At 44.7% G+C, this 16,901-nt stretch overlaps 1 protein-coding gene across 2 annotated transcripts in view; it reads left to right on the top strand.

Moving 5' to 3' along the window:
• Positions 1-16,901, top strand: part of DSN1 (DSN1 component of MIS12 kinetochore complex) — a 69,203-nt gene extending 52,302 nt beyond the window's left edge. For both annotated transcript variants that reach the window (XM_078603515.1, XM_078603517.1), the window contains exons 11-12: positions 826-913; positions 15,244-16,901. In XM_078603515.1, the coding sequence (XP_078459641.1) occupies positions 826-913; positions 15,244-15,344 (189 nt within the window). In that variant the 3' untranslated portion in view covers positions 15,345-16,901. The remainder of the gene's footprint in view (positions 1-825; positions 914-15,243) is intronic.

The raw sequence follows: 16,901 nt of genomic DNA on the forward strand, positions 1-16,901 counted from the left end.
ACCTATCTGTTACACGTCGATTTTTGTATAGATTAACACGGTTGGTTATGTATGGTGCAAAAGAAGTTCAACATCCATGCACACACACACATAACGCATGCACAAAAGTGTCCAGTTAATGGAATAGCATATGCTAATAATTAACAGCCAGGTTCCAATATAGCTGACTTTTCTCATCTATATGCTTATTTTTAAATGGAATCAAAATTGCTACCTGGTATAAACAGAATCATATGATTCGGACAGATTCCTCATTCGGACATTAAATAAAGGTTTTTGCCCAGGTCCGAGCTGTGAGCTGTAACAACAAGCGGCCAATGCAGACTCTTTTTGTGTCTAGTAAGATTTACAGTGCAATGTACAGCTCGCTGTGATCATCCACATCCAGTCACGTGGCACAGTGGTTAAGGCGTTTGGCTCACAATCGTAAGCTTGCACGATGAAATCTCAGCTGGGTGCGACTACCTATTTTCTCTCGCAGGTCAAGTAATGACGACCACTGTGCCAGAAGTCAGCAGTGGTTGTCCTTAAAAAAACATGCCCCTCCCCCGATCACGTGTCATGTGAATGTGGAATTTCTACTGCTGCCTTGGGGCTGCCAATGGAGATGAGAAGCAGTCGGCCACTCGCCTGTGCCGCTGTGAGTCTTGTGGTCAATTGTGCCGAACCACCAGCATCAAACACGTCTGTCGATATCTCTAAATGCCCTACTCAACTGACATGCAATTTCTAACCGGGGGCTGGGAAGAGGGGGAGCCACGGAGATGAATGCGTACCCATGACGCTGGTGCCAATCCCGCGTTTGCATGCGTGCCACACTTTCAGCTCGACCATCTGCAGGAAGCGGCGAGGCTTCTCACGAGCACGGTCACCGAGACGGAGCGTGTCATCGAGAAGGAGGAGACGGTGATGAGTGAGTACTTTTTTTTTTGTTACAACAGACTTATTGCCACTTATTGCATGAGATCGGCTGCTCATTTTCTTTCGCATCCACTGCCTTCATTTCTCGTTTCGCCGCATCCTCCCACCTCGCTCTCGGTCCTTCTGCCGTGTACCCGTGGCATCTCCACAGTCCTTCTAGACTATGGGTTTCCATGTGAGTCTGTGGGTCTCTAATCTCCACAGCCCTTCTAGTTGCATCTTCTTTGTCTCTTCTCAACAGGTGCCCAAACCATCTCACCTCCCTCACCTTCTCGAGAATATCCAAATTCTGCATTACCCCTCTTTTCCCTTTGAGATATTCCCAACATCCTTCTCACATTCTCATCTCTGTCCTCTCAAGCACTCTTTTTTCGGTTTCCCATCTTGCTTAGCAACTAACGTCTTCGCACCATGTAATAGAGCTTGTCGCATCACTCCTCTATAGATGGCGCTAAGCTTGAGAGAAGAGGACCTTTCCTTACCTGAGGTTGTGGCAAACTTTGGTTTGTGTGGTGTTTTTTTTAAATAAGCGGTCTGTTGCTTGTTGTGGCAGATGCCTGGAATCCAGAGACGATATCGTTTAAAGTTGTCTCATATGGGTGAAATACCCATTTGCATTGAGGTGGTACAGCAAGAAGGCCACTGACCCATATGCGCAGGTTCTAAGTGTTTCTTGTGGTGTTCCTGTGTATTCCTGTAGGATGCAGTGTGCCAAGTAGGTTATCAAACTCAACGCTGCTTTTGACTAGCCATCGAATAAAGATGGTCACTACATCGTGCGCTTTCAGATGCGTTTCTGTGGCCGTCTGGAACAATTTTCCTTCTGATATTATGAAGCCACTGGAGCTGTGCACTTTTTAATCGATATTGAAAACTAATTTCTTTAGAACTGCTTTTTGTGTTTAGTTTGTCCTTCCCCTGGAACTCCGATTAGCATGGTTGGCTATATACGGTGCGAAATAAGTTATACATACATACAAACTGCAAGGATATTTAATGGTATCCCTTGTGATGCATCTATTTTCTCTAGCCACCCTGGTTTCCTGTCAACACATAGTCGTAATGCATTGTGGGTTGTAAATTAACAACTTACCAATGCAGCTCATTACACCACGGATTCGGATATACCGCGGGTCAAGTCATCCACCGAAAAAATACATAATAAATAACCTAAATTCATATAATTTGTTAATTTTAATCAACAAGATCAGTGCATCCTCCCAGGTGTTTGGTAGCCGATCCACCCCCTCCTCCACTTCCTGCCCCTCCCCACACCATTGGTCACAGAGCATTTTGGTGCCAGACAGCCATCAGACCCCATCCGCGGGCCCTCTCAATTCGCAAATACTCGGATATATATGCACAAATGTTAGACAGAAACCTTGCTCACTTAAAACAGACTATTGTCTATCTCTGCATTTATTTTTCAAAGGGGAATTGGCCAAATATTTCCAGCAAGGACACGCCAGGAATTTTTCTGACTCTGTGAAGCTTTTATCGGCACACTGTAAAGCATTCTGTTACCACTGCTGTTGGGATAATTTTTCCGCCTGTTTAGTTTTCGAAAATGTATTTGCCAAATTGACCCTTGCCAAACTAAACGTGGCCAGTAAACGTTACACATTTAGTCTTGCAGGGTTGTGTAAAAATCAAATAAACAACCAGGGTTTTTTTTTACATAACGTAGCCTTTGTTTACATGTTTACGTAATGGTTCATGCGTTTAATGGAGGGTTTGTGCTCAATTATTTTCCCAAAAAATGTTGTAGCTTAAAAAAAAATATAATTTCCGTAACAATTTGTCCAAATAGTTTTGGCAACAGTGGATTGAGTCAGCACAACTGTAGTCTCACCCCGAGGCATGGCAGGTGTTTCAAATTCTGTGTTAAAAACACGTCCGTAATTTATTACTGAAAGTTGAGAGAAGTGCCGAAGAAATGTGTGTCTGTTATCGTTTGTGGGTGTGCGTGGGTGTGTGTGTTTTTGTAATGCGTGTTCCTACACTTTTTGTGCTTTGACATATCTTGTTGATTGCAGAAATTGCAGTAAAATTTGTGCAAGTGTTGATGACAAAACATGAAAATTGTAATGAGAAATGAAAATAAACAAACTTGATATTACGCAATCAGGATGTTAAAAATTAATAGAAATTATTACACCCATATAATTAGTAAAGAGGACGTAAGTGGATATTGAGGTTGGAAAGTTAATTTATTGTTTACTGTAAAATTAACACAAGTGGATTACTACCCTACAAAGATAGTTGACCTTTAATGTATAAAGTCAGGGCTTATTGACAAAAGTCTTTTGTTCAGAGCAGACTTACTTTCTGTACGACTATCAACAGGCCGATATGCAGACCTAGAGGTGGTTATTGCAGGTCCATAATATTGTCTTTCGGATTCGCCAAACCTGTCTCCAGGATGGTACATTGTAAAATACATATTCATATGGAGAGACTGGTCCCCACCATGGGAATGTGGAATTTCCACCACTGGCTCAGGGACCATCCAGAGAGATGAATGCTCTCCCATGACTCCTTTGAATCAGGAGATACTTAGACTTTTTTGTCAGTATGGTCGTGATACGGCTCAGTGGTAGCACATTCGATGCTTGTGGTTCGAAACCAGCAGGCCCTTCCAGGTAAATAGTGCAAGTATATTTCCATCAAATTGACGGCATCTGCTTCACACTGAACTATAATCCATCCAGTGACGTCCTTCGAGGAAGAGTAGGCCATTGTGAGCCAGGGTCATGGTCTAAAATACGAGAAAATTACTTGCAAATGACTTAATGGGGAACCCCACAGCAACCATCAGCTGCTGCTACAACTTGGCAGGACGTTCCTGAAAAATTAGTTGAGACCCGGCGAGGCTTTTCTGTTTAAAGGAGCGCACTGATAAAACTATTTGTGTGTAAGTCACGTTTCGTGGGTGGGCACTTTAAACACAATTTGCCATTCCAGATGCTGACGGAGAGGTGTTGTCATTGCTTGCGGTGTAGGAGACTGCGCTTTCCATTCTTACCTGCCAATGTTTTGGCTCTCCGGGGTACCGTTGTCACAGCGTCGGCCCCAACCGCAGCTCGTTAGTGCTCGCTAAACAGGCCGGCCTGCCCGCCCCGGCCCGTGTTTGCTGCGGGGCTGACATCGGCACCTCTTTCTATCCTCCCTCGCTCTCTTTCTCCATTGCCGGGAAGTCGCGCCCGCCTGCCGTTCGCCGCAGGTGGCATGGGCAGATTCGAGCTGTCAGTTAACACAACATCAGCCCCGGGTCGTCCCCTCGGCTTGCACACTCAATTACACACACTCGCTCAGCGCTGACTTCCTAGCGCTCTGCGTGCGTTCCTCCCGCCTTCCCATCACCCCCTGTCTCTCTCACCTCTCTTCCTCTTCTCACTCCGTGTCTGTGTGCCGCGAGTCTGCCGTGTGTGTGTGTGTCTTTGTCTCCGCGCAGTTTCACTGTTACCGTTTTTAGTTTTGTTAGTTTTCACAGCGTGTGGTATAGGTGAAGATTTGCCCCAGCAGCCATCGTTGTAGGTCACAATGTGGCTTTTGGTGCATTCATATCCGTAATGTATGAGTATTATTGTAAAAAAAAAAAAGTGTTTTGTATTGCCAGTGCAAGAATCATGAACAAACGTTTGGCAAAGTCACTGAACATTCATCCATCTCATCTATTGACTGGGTTAATGTAGATGACTGCACTGTAGTTTTATTTCTTGTCGGCATTTCTCATGTGAATGGAATTGGTCCTTATGTCGTGGTGGCAACACACAGTTGTAATCCAACGTCTTGATGGGGGGAGGAGAGGAGTGGAGGGTTGGACAATCGTGCAGGGATGGAGATATAAGGTGCATGACATGCATCTCTTAAGGGAAATCGGTGTTTCTAATGGGTAGTAGAGCAAGTAGGTGTGCACCATCTGTGCGGAATTGTGAGCGTTCTCCCCTTGTAAGCGTGCATTTGTCCAGGTACTCCAGATTCCCATAAGAAGAAAATTGGCTAAACAATTGAAGCTTGACCCTCCTGAAAACATGTCCTTAGCCTTTCGTGAGAGACATTTCTGGATAAATATTGATTATTATTTATACGTTTGTTTTAGTAATTGAACCTGCAAATTGGCAGAAATGTATCTCTTGTGATGTGTGTATGTTGAACTCGTTCGCACCGTACGTAGCCAACCGTGCTAATCGGAGGTGCGGGGGAAGGACAACAAACTAAACACAAAAAGCAGTTCTAAAGTAATGTATTGAAAAGCAATGGACAAGGTTTAGTTAATTCATTTATATGTTCAAGTTTACAAATGATTATTCTTACAAGAAGATATATTTTTACTCTTAATGAATGAAAGTTAAATAGTTCATGTTAACATTCTCTGTAAGGTTGAAGGTGTCTTTAAATCTTCTCAACATGCCTGGCACAAATTAATACAATTGTAATTTAAAAAAACACATACTATAATAAACATCTAATTACCAATGTGGAAAATGTCAGGTCATTATAGAAAGTTGTATAATTATACGGTCCACGGGGGCAGATGTTTTTTATGTTGTTATGGAAGTCATTTAAATACGATCACTTAAAACTAAACGCGATGTTCCACGACATTCCTGCACCTTTCCCTCGACGAATTGTAAAGTACGCGCGTATAGTACACACCGAAACCTCGAATGTTGAAGCGATTTTTTTTTTCTCCTCCCCTAGTGTAATGGGATGTTCTCGGAGTTTTGTGCATTTCTCCCGGTGAGCTGTACAAGTCATTAGCAGCAGCTATTAGCTGCAGAAACCGCCTCGTGGCAGCCGAGAGAGGGAGCCAAAGAAAGTTGCGTCTGCAACTCTTCATTGCCACAAATTGCTCTTCATAACGCTTAATAGTCACCGTGCAGTAAATGTGTAAATATCTGCAAGCGTGAGTGGCGTTTCCAACAGAAGTACAATCCCACGATTGTGCTTTGATGCCAGCTTATTAAACAATTTGGCAACGGCGCGAGGATAGGTAAAGGGTATGTCGTTCAGCTTAGATCCTTCGGCTTGGAGCTCGTTGGGTCAGGAGCAGTGTGAATTGCCCAAACTCTGCCCCGCACCACAAGCTGCATTTCAAACGTTTTCCCAGTTGGCTGCAATTAAAGCAGAATCTTGTAGATGAAAGTTAAGAAAAATATGTCCGCATTCATCTGAAATTCATAACCATTCGTTAAAACGAAATGTTATTTGGTTGGACCCCACTCTGCATTTGCCACATGAGGGCTTCTGCTTTGAAATGGTCCACAAACAATATTTATCTCCATAATCGAGGTTTTTGGATTAGATCGCATGAATACAAATGTGTTGTTAAACCCGCCACCACCTGACACAGCCAATTAGTAAGGTTTGTCACGTAAACAAAACATGCCAATTAATTACTCGTACAATTCATTACCTATTCTTTGGGTCTTTCGGTAAAATCACGTAGATAGGTTCTTTGAATATGAATTCCTGCAGTCGCGAAAGCTTTAAGTCAAAATTAATTACCTTTTTGCCAGTATAAAAAATGATGAAATATAAGAATAGGTTTTTACCCTTTCTGGAAATAAGGGTTAAACCTATTCTTAGTTTTAATCAATATTTATCTATCGCTGCAAGCCCCTCGGCTGAACATATCTGAGTTCTAGCTGGGAAGATTTTTGACCTGGCAACACAGTTAATAATTTTAGCTGTCTCTGCAAAGGGCCCCTTTCAGTGACAGAATTGACTGGGCCACGTGTTAATAATGTGTGTGTTCCACCAAAGATGTTTGAAAGTCCTATTCAACCCTGGGTGAGGGAATGGTTCCACACCCCTTCCTTTACGAGGCGCTCATGAACTGCCCGTGCTCTTAATCATACGGGCGAACAACGTACAGCATTCCCTTGCAGTGGAGAAACCTGCAAGTCAAACGGACCGGATGATGAACCGCTGGTCTGTTTGTGTGTGAAGGCGATAGCATTAAAAGGTGCTCGACAGATAGGTCATGTGCAGCCACTGAGATGGTCAAAAATGAGTGGGAAATCCAGGCAGCCACCCGTGTTGAAATAGGTTCTCATGCACGGAGAGTTTGATGGTCTCGGCACGGTCACTGATGGCTGCGCAAAAAAAAGGCCTTCGTATAAATTTGGTGATTACACTTGGCTCAGTCAAAGCCCCAGTTCTTGAGGGCTTACTCAGCAAGATAAATATGGAGAGAAGCACTGACTGGTCTGCACAGCTAAGGAAAGTACAGTTGGTCTATGGGTATGAGTGTGACACCAGGGCCGGCCCGAGGCATAAGCGAACTAAGCGGCTGCTTGGGGCCCCCTGGCCACCAGGGGGCCCCCGAATCGTTTTTTTTTTTTTTTTTTGTGGGAGGGGGGCCCCCAAATCAAATTCTGCTTAGGGCCCCCAAGAGGCTCGGGCCGGCACTGTGTGACACCCTTGAAGGTATATATAACCTGGATAAGTTATATCAAATTGTTTCCCAGTCCAACGTGGATATTTGCTTGTCTGTAAGTTGTTGTGAATTGGAACCTGTTATGTTATGCCGAGGTGATGAAAGGACATTTTTAATGGTGGGTTTTTTTTGTAAAAAGATATCGAAAATATGGCATTTTCTTATTAGTGAATGCCGAGGGACCAGTGACCCAAATCTAATGCCGTAGCAAACTAACTCGTGCATTATACTTGTAAGTGCATTTCACTTTTGGAAATTTCAGCAACATTTTAAGGACATTTGTTTTAATGGAGTTGTAACTTGGCATTTGTGACTGGTACAAAAAGAGTTCTGGACATGACGAACGGTGAAATCAATCATGCATGTGATTAAGTTCTGGGTGGGCGAGAAGGGATGAGATAATGGTGAGTTAGAGTCATCATTTCTCTGCAGAGGTGTCATTGAGGTGGCTGGCTGGTTCAGGTGGCTAATGTTCTCCATAAAGAGTAACTGAGTAAAGAGTTCTGAGCCAGCACGCAATGAGGGCCTAAGTTCAAGCCCCTGACAGAAGATAAAGCAAAATAAATGTAATGTATTTCTCCACAGAGCTAATGCTGCAGAATTTGGATTGTACGACAATGGGATGCTAAAAAAAATTCAGATGTTTCACTTTACTTTAAAACTGCCAACTTGATGTTTTCATTGGGTTTTTTTTAATAGAGCAAGTGCATTATTCTAAGAAGTGACCTTATTTTTCATTCACAGTGGTTGGTGTGGTACCTTAGAGGCAGGGTTGGTGGATTGCACAGATATCAGATTCAGAATCTTTGTTTATACTGGAGGAATCCGATGAGCTATGAAGCTCTTTTTCACAGATGTCCAGTCATTCATCGTGTGCTGTGACATTCCCATGCCAGTTGGGCTCCAAGGAAGCCAGGAGATGGCACAAAGGTGGTTTGCTGAACCTCCTGTGTGGATATTTCAGTCGGGTTTCTCTACTCAAATGCCTATTTGAGAAGAGAAACAAGGTACAAGATACTTTAAGAAAATTGCTAAACAAAATTAGCAGGACCATCTTGAAAGTGTTTTTGAGACGCCGTGAGTAACTCATACATTGCTTCCATGTGTGAAATATGTTCAGCTATTTGCCAATCCACTGCTGGACCAGTTCATATATGACTCGCCGCTGATGTTAGTCTTTATCGGGAATGGAACTGTAGTCACCAGGTTTATAGCGCAGTACTCTAACCACTGCACCCGCCGCTCAACTTCCATTGATATATTAGGAACATTTAATTTGGCATGAGGACATTGTGTTTTTTCCACCTCTTGTTCTTTTTTGGTTTTTGCATTTAACGAGAGCCAAAGGCAGGGCAAGTCCTCGGCAAAGTGTTCCGACAACAATCGTGCACCGAGCAAACCCCACCACCACCACCCCCACCCCCCCCAGTCGCGACGCCATCAAAACCGCAATTATTTCTGACCCTGCCTTTTGCATTTTTCAGCAGATTTGGACAGGCTTAGTAAGCTTGGGTAGAGCCAGGGGGAGCAAGGGGAGAATTGAGAGGGGGGGTGACTGCTCTGACGGGGAAACCAGGTGCGGTGGGACCCACCTGCGACGGTTTGTCTGACCCGCTCGGCAGCAGCGGAGTGGTTCCGCGAATTAATTTACAAGTCGGTTGCCCCCGTACCGGCGCAAACGCACACACGTGCCGTTTGCGAGTGACAATAGGTGCTCGCAGTGTTCGACCGAGCCGGGTTGTATCCACTACGGCCAAGGCACGGTCTGCGGTTGACAAAAAATGAATGCATTGTAATTAAATAATGTGACCGCGCACAAAGCTTCCATTGTATGAAATTCTCAAACTCTGGGTTTTATCCGGGCACTCGAACGTCGTCCTATTGACACTAAAATGCTGAGTAAGGAATTGGTATTGGCATCGCAAGCGGGACCCTCCTGAGAAAGAGTGCACGGGCTGGCGAAGACATTGCTGACTATGTAAATGCTAGTGAATAATTAATATATGACCACGTATGTTTGCACTGCCACTTGCCCAGTAAGTGTCGGTGACATCTCCGCGACACGGCACTCTTGTTTTAGGTGCACTTGATAGTCATTTGGGCGTGGTGAAATGTCATTGGCAGGCGGTCACACGACAGACCTTTGTGTCATAGGTTATTTCCTGGGCTGTTTGCACTTAGAACAACAGCAACCACCACCATTCATCAGAAAGGGTTAGTGATGTCCCCATGGTGGTTGTGCCAGACTAGGTGCACTTTGAGGCTGCGTGAAGTATCAACGGTTTGCTGGCCGGTGATCACTGGACAGGGCCAGGTGTTATGGATTAGCGCACAGGTACATACACACAGACTCGGGCATATCTGACTCCTCAGAAAAAAAAAGTGAATTTGAGTGATTGAAAGCTGGGTTAATGCATATGCCTAGGGCATTATGTAAGGTTCTTAGCAGCTGTCAGACTAGAAAAAAAACCCGTTGTCAAATACTTAGAATAATTCCTGCAATTGTGAGTCTGTGGTTGTTGGTAATTTTCTTTTTGGTTCAAGGTGTGCAAACTCCTCACTGTCATTGCTGCAGGTTAGGGTGACTTCAAAATATGCGTGAAAGACAAAACCGCGTGTCTTCATCTTTATTTATTTTAGCGTTTGGCACTTAAATCTGTCGCTGTCGCAACGAGACGGATTTTCCGTGTGGGAACTTTTGCAGCGAACTAACGCATCGATTTGTGAGAGATAATGACCACGGCAAAATGAGAGTGCGCAGCTACTTCTGAACTCCCTTGAAGAGACATCCACACGAAGGGGTGCACATTTTTATAAGCCCCGATTGTGCGGTAGTCTTGCATTATATTTTGTCTAAGCATCATGGTTAGAGTACTAAAAATTAGGTGACTACCCCAATGTTATATATTTTTCGTGAAATCGTTGGTGAATCAGCTGAGACTTTGAGCTCGCTACACTTGAGTCTGGTTTGATCACGGGTCACTGGAACCCAGGTTTGTGCACAGGATCACACGCTTGCGTTCCTGCTTGCACGTAATCGGCCACATTCTCACGGCAGCCTTACAGGGCCAGGGCGAGCTGAATCTGGGCCTGCAACTCGCTTGCCTAGCTCCTTTTGCCAAGGGAATGACCAGTTTTCAGCTTGGACAGCAACAAAGCCAGCTGCTTTGTCGTACGGGGGTCAGGGCCTATGTTAAATTCTGGCCTTTGTTTTGATTACAAGAGCATGGTAGAAAATTACAAACATAAAAAGTTTATTATTTGGGATAGTAGAGAGCCAATTGGCGGCCTGCAGGCTACATATGGCCCGAAAAGGCTCTGAGTGGCCCGTATTGAGATCTATGGCTTATGGGTACATAAACAGATACATGTCAGTAAGATGTAAGCAAATATTAACAAGATAGAGATGTATGTATGTTGTCTTCTTTCGCACCGTACGTATCCAACCGTGCTAATCGGAGGTGGAGACTTCATTACGTCATGTGATAGAGCTTCTGCATACTTGACACTCTGACGTCACGTGGTCTGCCATCACGTGATAATTTTATCATATAGCCCATCAGACAGTATAGTCGAAGGATCATGCTATTGTAAGCTAACCCAAGTGTACGTTAAACCTGGTTAAAAATTAGGAAACTTATCGGCGCTTCTGCCTGTGGACAGAAGGGAGGAGGGGGTTTTGATGAATGGACGGTCGGGGCCCCAAGTCCATGGAGCCAAGAGCTGGGACAGGACCCATGCCTCGGGTCTAGTTTAGAATGTTTATGGGAATATGCAGCAGCAGCAGTGGCTACTGGTTCATGGTTCTGACACCGTTATTAGCCCCCTGAGCCCCCGGGGCCGCCTCACGTTTCTCCATGTAAGGTCATTTGCAATTTCACAGAGTAGATTTGCATGAAATGGGTAAACTGAGATGGATCTGAATTTCACCCTGCATCCTCTGTGTCTAATAGAATAACAATTATTATAGTACTACTCATATGTCTCTTCTTTCCATAGTATAACGATAAATAATAATTATTCTAGTTATTTTCAGCTGGCTATGTAGCTGTAGTTGGTGTACTTGACTTGCAATGAGTGTTAAATTCCTTGTCTGGATTGCTTAAACGTATCATCCGTCCAGGGTTTATATATTGAGTAGAACTTTGTGGGAATTCGACAGTGATCATCCTTTAAAGAGACTGTCCCACACCATAGGAATGTGGAATTTCCACCACTGGTCCAATGTTGGTAAGAGAGATACGTCATATGCCATTGCTTGTTTGGGCAGGGGGTTGACCGTTTGACTTGGGTTTGAACATTCATAACTGATAAATTTGACACAAATGTACGACCCTGAAGTTTGCTGGTGCGTGCGTGTGTGTAATTAACGGATTATGCACGTGCACACACACACACAGGGAGAAACACCTTCCAACTTCTTTCCTCGTCAGCGAGCCCATCGCAGAGTTGGCTCTGTGAGCCTGGATTAGCCGGCTTTGGCCTCAAGGCGCAGGTGCCCAAACATCAACTCAGCGCCTCTTCCCCAAGCCCACAGCCCTTTTAAGCATCTGCCCGTTGATCTGCGGAGTGGAAGTGTGTGGGCGTATAATCTGATGTCATTCATACGGGGCTGTCTGCGTTTTGCTACAATTTGATATATTTCTTTTAAGCTCGGGGTATGAAAACAACGGCCGTAAAGATGTCTTAAGGCCTCTAATATCCTGGCACGAGTCGCACCGTGTTTTGAATATACGCGTCTGTCTTCCGTGAAATACAACATGGAATGCCTGTTGCGGCATTCCTTTGCCCAAGGTCATTGTTGCAGACGCTGTAAGCACAACAAAGCTTATTATGGTCTCGTGAGAGACAGACAGACTCCAGGAGTTGCTACATTTGGATGAGATGTGAAAATGAGATCCTGTCTGCGCTACGGATATTAAAGAGTCTGTCTCTCTTGGATAAGAGAGGGGGATTACTTTGGCATGCCGGCTTAAGGACTGCTACAGCTCAATAAATATACAAAAATAATAGGCCTGGCGAAATTCATCACTGCGAGATTATAAATAATTGTTGGGATGGTTATACGTGCCTATTTGGAATGTTTGGCATATTACTCGTGGATTACAGTGCAATGTAATAGATTTTCGTGCTCACCGAGTCTCATTGCACTCTTTGAGCAGAGTGTTACAATGGCATTGTAGCTTTACAGTTCAGATTCTCGCTCGTATATCTAGCTCTCTACGATCCACCAACCCCGCCTCCAAAATGCTGGGTTGCTGGTGTGCATCTCCAAATCTAGCGGCGGGAATTATCAAAGCAACCAAATCGTTGGCCAGCAAGTGTGGCGAATCATGCTTTGCTGTTCACCTCCGCCATAACTGTGCTTACCTCTTTCCACGCGGAAGGCGCAATGGAAATGTCGCGCTGGCGACGGGACAATCCACGTGCCGCGATTGTTCCGTCACTCATCGAGTGACCCTGATGGGAATGGAAATTTCAACATGACAAGAGAAACGGAACCGCGGTAATAATAATTATCAACTTGACCGCCGGAGTTATTTTATTGCAGTAATACTGCGGCGATCGGCGCAGCCCCGTGGTAACCTTTCTAAAACAATATGCAGCCGCAATTGAGGCCCAGAATTTATCTTCACCATTCGGAATGCCAGCCCTCTGATGGACAGTCTTCATTTGGCATTTGCGGTGTGCTACTGAAAGAGTTCAGTTAAAGTCATTGTTTTTCAAAGGCCACAGAGAGTGTCCGTGCACAATAGTGACATTTTCAATTATTGGCTTGTGAGCCATACATATATTTCCTTAAGAACATGCTGGGTGTTTTTTTTTATTTGAGAGAGCCATACACTCTTCTGTTTCTTTCGCCCCCTACGGTTAAATGGAACGTTCCAATTGAAACATCTGCACATCTAAGGTTCAAACTGTGCACTAATCTGAGCCATTCCGCTGTAGGGTGTTAAAAAAAAGACTTGTGCCTATGACTAAATCACCTTGAATTCGCCCGATCTTGGCAGTTCTCAGAAGCCAAGCTGTACTGACCCCGTATAGTGTTTGGATGGGCAACTACCATGCACGACAGGCTGTTATAGTCTTTGGGTCTACGTGGTGCGGATCAAAAGGCAGTGAAGCAAAATCAACGGTTATATTATATTTCGATTTAAAGCTTTCGTGACTGCAGGGATTCATCTTCTTGGTTCTTTCGGTAAAGTCACGTAGAAGGGAAATAATAAAAATAAAACATAATAAAATAATTCTCACGACGTTTCGGCCACAACGCAAGCAGCCGTCCTCAGGTAAAGAACACTCCAAGCCTGGGGTGTTTCATTCAGACGCTGTCTTTCCGACAGACCTGTTCTTCACCTGAGGACGGCTGCTTGCGTTGTGGCCGAAACGTCGTGAGAATTATTGTATTATGTTTAATTTGTATTATTTTATTATTTCCCTTCTACGTGACTTTACCGAAAGAACCAAGAAGGTTGTATTATACTTCCGTACTCCCGTCTCTGCTCCCACCATCAGCCCGAACTGCCCAGCACGGTGAAGGTGTTGGTCAAGTGATCCCCACAACCCCGCACGGTGTGGCAAAGTTCCTCATCCAGTGGTGGGACCGTGCATGAGCACACATGTTACGTATTAGCTATGTGCAATACGCTTTAAGATTAGGATATTGTCTGGTGTGGGCTTGGCCGTCTGTAATCCAGCACAGCATTTCAGGTTCGGTGGGTCGCGCAGATATATCGTCATGCCTCTTTGAGACACCCAACCTGCAGGACTAGAAATTCACCAGTCGATGGCAGTACGGCAAGTAGGTTTATCTGACCTTTCCCGTGCCGTTTTTGGGTCGTGATCTCATGTGCATGGGTTTCATCCGCATTGTTTTTATACTTTCTATCTTAGCACAGAATACTCTCTTTGTGTTGCAGCGATGATGAAATTGTGATCGTTGAGACAAAAGTCCTTTTGTATGTGCGCAGATGCTCGAGCCAATCCATCCTTCAAATGTGTACTTGTAATTCAAAGCACAGCGCAAATGGTCAAGTGTCCCAGTCCAGTCCAGCAGTAGTGACCATAATAACAGAAGTCATTGCAGCCGTTTCACTCGCAGTGTATTGGCAGTTGTTAAAACTACAACGGTTAGAAACTTCAAACTCTGTGTTTATCTGTACATGTGCATGCATATGTATATATGCGTGTGTGGTGTGGAGCGGGTAGTGTAGCGGGTTCGCGCGCTGTGCTACGAACCCGACGACGTGAGTTCAATTCCCGCTCACGGCCAACACAAGTGACAAGTATCTGAACCGGTCCTGGGCCCTCCCCTAGGTTGACTTCGCCTCAAATGAGTACCTGGTGCGGGAGACAAAGGCGGCCGCATGTGGCGCCGGCCACCCACCTCCTCGTGTGCCGTTGAGGCCTTCATAGGTGCTCGCTAACAGCACTTGCCCCAACAGTATTTAAGGCCTATACGGGGAATCTTTGTCTTTGTATGGATCTGCATTTTTATGTTTACGTGTGTGTGCCTCTGTATACGTGCGTGTGCCTCTGTACGTGTGTGTGTGCATGCATATTTATTCATTTGTGTGTATATGTCTGTGGGGAGTAGCAGTGTTATGGTTAGCACGGTGCATCACGATTCCCTCTCAAGGCCAATACCTGTAACGATTATCTGAACCAGCCCTAGGCATCCCCTAGGTCGACTTAGCCTAAAATTAGGATCTGGTACTGACCCACCCACCCCCTCGTGTGCCGTGCTGGCCTTCATAGGGGCTCGCTTCACAGCATTTCCCCCAACGGTCTGTTAATGCTATACGGGGGGGATCTTTTTGGGTGTGTGTCCACATTTCTGTATTAATTTGTGCGTATGTGTGTGTCTCTCTCCAAAGGGAATACTTTGTTTGGAGAAGTGGAGGCGTCGTGGGACTTCTTAACTGGAGCGGTGGATCCAGAAAATCCATCTCCTGTGATCAAGCTCTTCACCAAGTGAACCCAGATCACTTACCCCAGATCACTTTCTGGAATTTGCTTCATTTGACAAAAGAAAAAGCATTATTGAGGTGACTGGCAGCTCGGCTCGGGAGCGGGGGGGGGGGTAATGCACGTATTGTAGAACGGAGTCAGAGCTGCCTAGATCCTGCGCTTAAATTCCGCGCTCCTACCTTAGATTAAGGCAGCTTCTCAAGTGCAGTGGTCGCCAATGACTTCACCAAATAAAGAACTGCATAGAACTTCGCTTCGCACTTGATTTGGCTTCACCCAACAACCATGAGGATGTTTGTCCGGCAGACCCGCGTCGTTAAACCACTCGCTCATCTCTTCAGCTGAAGAATGTGCCCTAGAAGTCACGGTGAGTTTGACCTTTTTGAAGGATGCCAGTAGGCCCTGTGATATCACATCCGGGTACTTCCCCCAGTGCGATGTGAGGCTCCGCTGCGTTCTGGAGGTTTTTGGTAAGTCAAAAGACGTTTCTGCCCTGTGCCAACATATGCCGTAGCATGATTGGGTTAAATTGGACTCGTATAACAGTAACATTTAAAGACAATGATACATTATTGTATACGTTTGTTGGTGCTTTAATTCTATAATAATCACAATATGCCTGAGCGGTGGTGGGCTGACCACTAGGCCTGTTGGCGTGGGATCACCGATGCGATGTCTGCTGCCGTCCTGCAACAACGAGAGACGTTCACGACACGTGTTGGCCGTATAGCGGATGTTATTAAAAGAGCCTGTGATATTTGTAGAAAAAGGTGGCCGTTGTATATTGATAACAAATCGCACGCAAATCAACTTTATTATTCCGAATAGTTGTAAGATTAATCTTTTTTTAAGCGTTTTTTTTCTTTTGTATATTGTAGCAAAACATGCGTGCGTACGTCAAGGCCACCATAACGTTTTAAGACTGCATTGAATATAAAAAAACATTAAGACAACATTGCTTGCAAGTTATGTTTTATATATATATTTACAAAATACTACCGTACACTGGTAAATGCATATTCGAATTGTCAAGTACTGTGTGAGGAAAGGAGGTTTGCCTTTACTTGAAAATCACTTGAACCGAATTGGACAACATTCTCTTCCGATGTAACTGCTCCAGACCCCAGGTCTCCCTTCCAATCGAGATAAGGGCTCTCAATGGGCTGTCACCGTGTTAACTAAAGGGCAGCGTGGGTTCAATTTTTGGCCTAGGATGACAAATGGGAGAGTGAATGAAATACTTGCTAATTCAATTCTAACGGCAAGCGGCAAAGATACACATTAGGAAGGACCACTTCTCGTGTGCCTTTCTAGATCACCACCCATTATTTTCGGTGACAATTCTAGTTAGAAGGGCAATCTCTTTTTTTTGCTGCGAATTCAATTCTTGCCGCTGCAATGCAGCAAGATGACATTCCGTAGCTGTTTGCAAATGCGCTTGGCGATTTAATGCAGTCACTTCACCGTTTTTATCACGTATGTAATCGTCTTGTATAGATGTATGTTTCTGCCCCGTCGGGCCTTTTTTAAATGTTTTTTTTTAATAAACGTTGCTTCTGTTTCA

Source organism: Lampetra planeri, chromosome 20, assembly GCF_965212315.1.
Source record: "Lampetra planeri chromosome 20, kcLamPlan1.2.h2, whole genome shotgun sequence".
Taxonomy (NCBI): domain Eukaryota; kingdom Metazoa; phylum Chordata; class Hyperoartia; order Petromyzontiformes; family Petromyzontidae; genus Lampetra; species Lampetra planeri.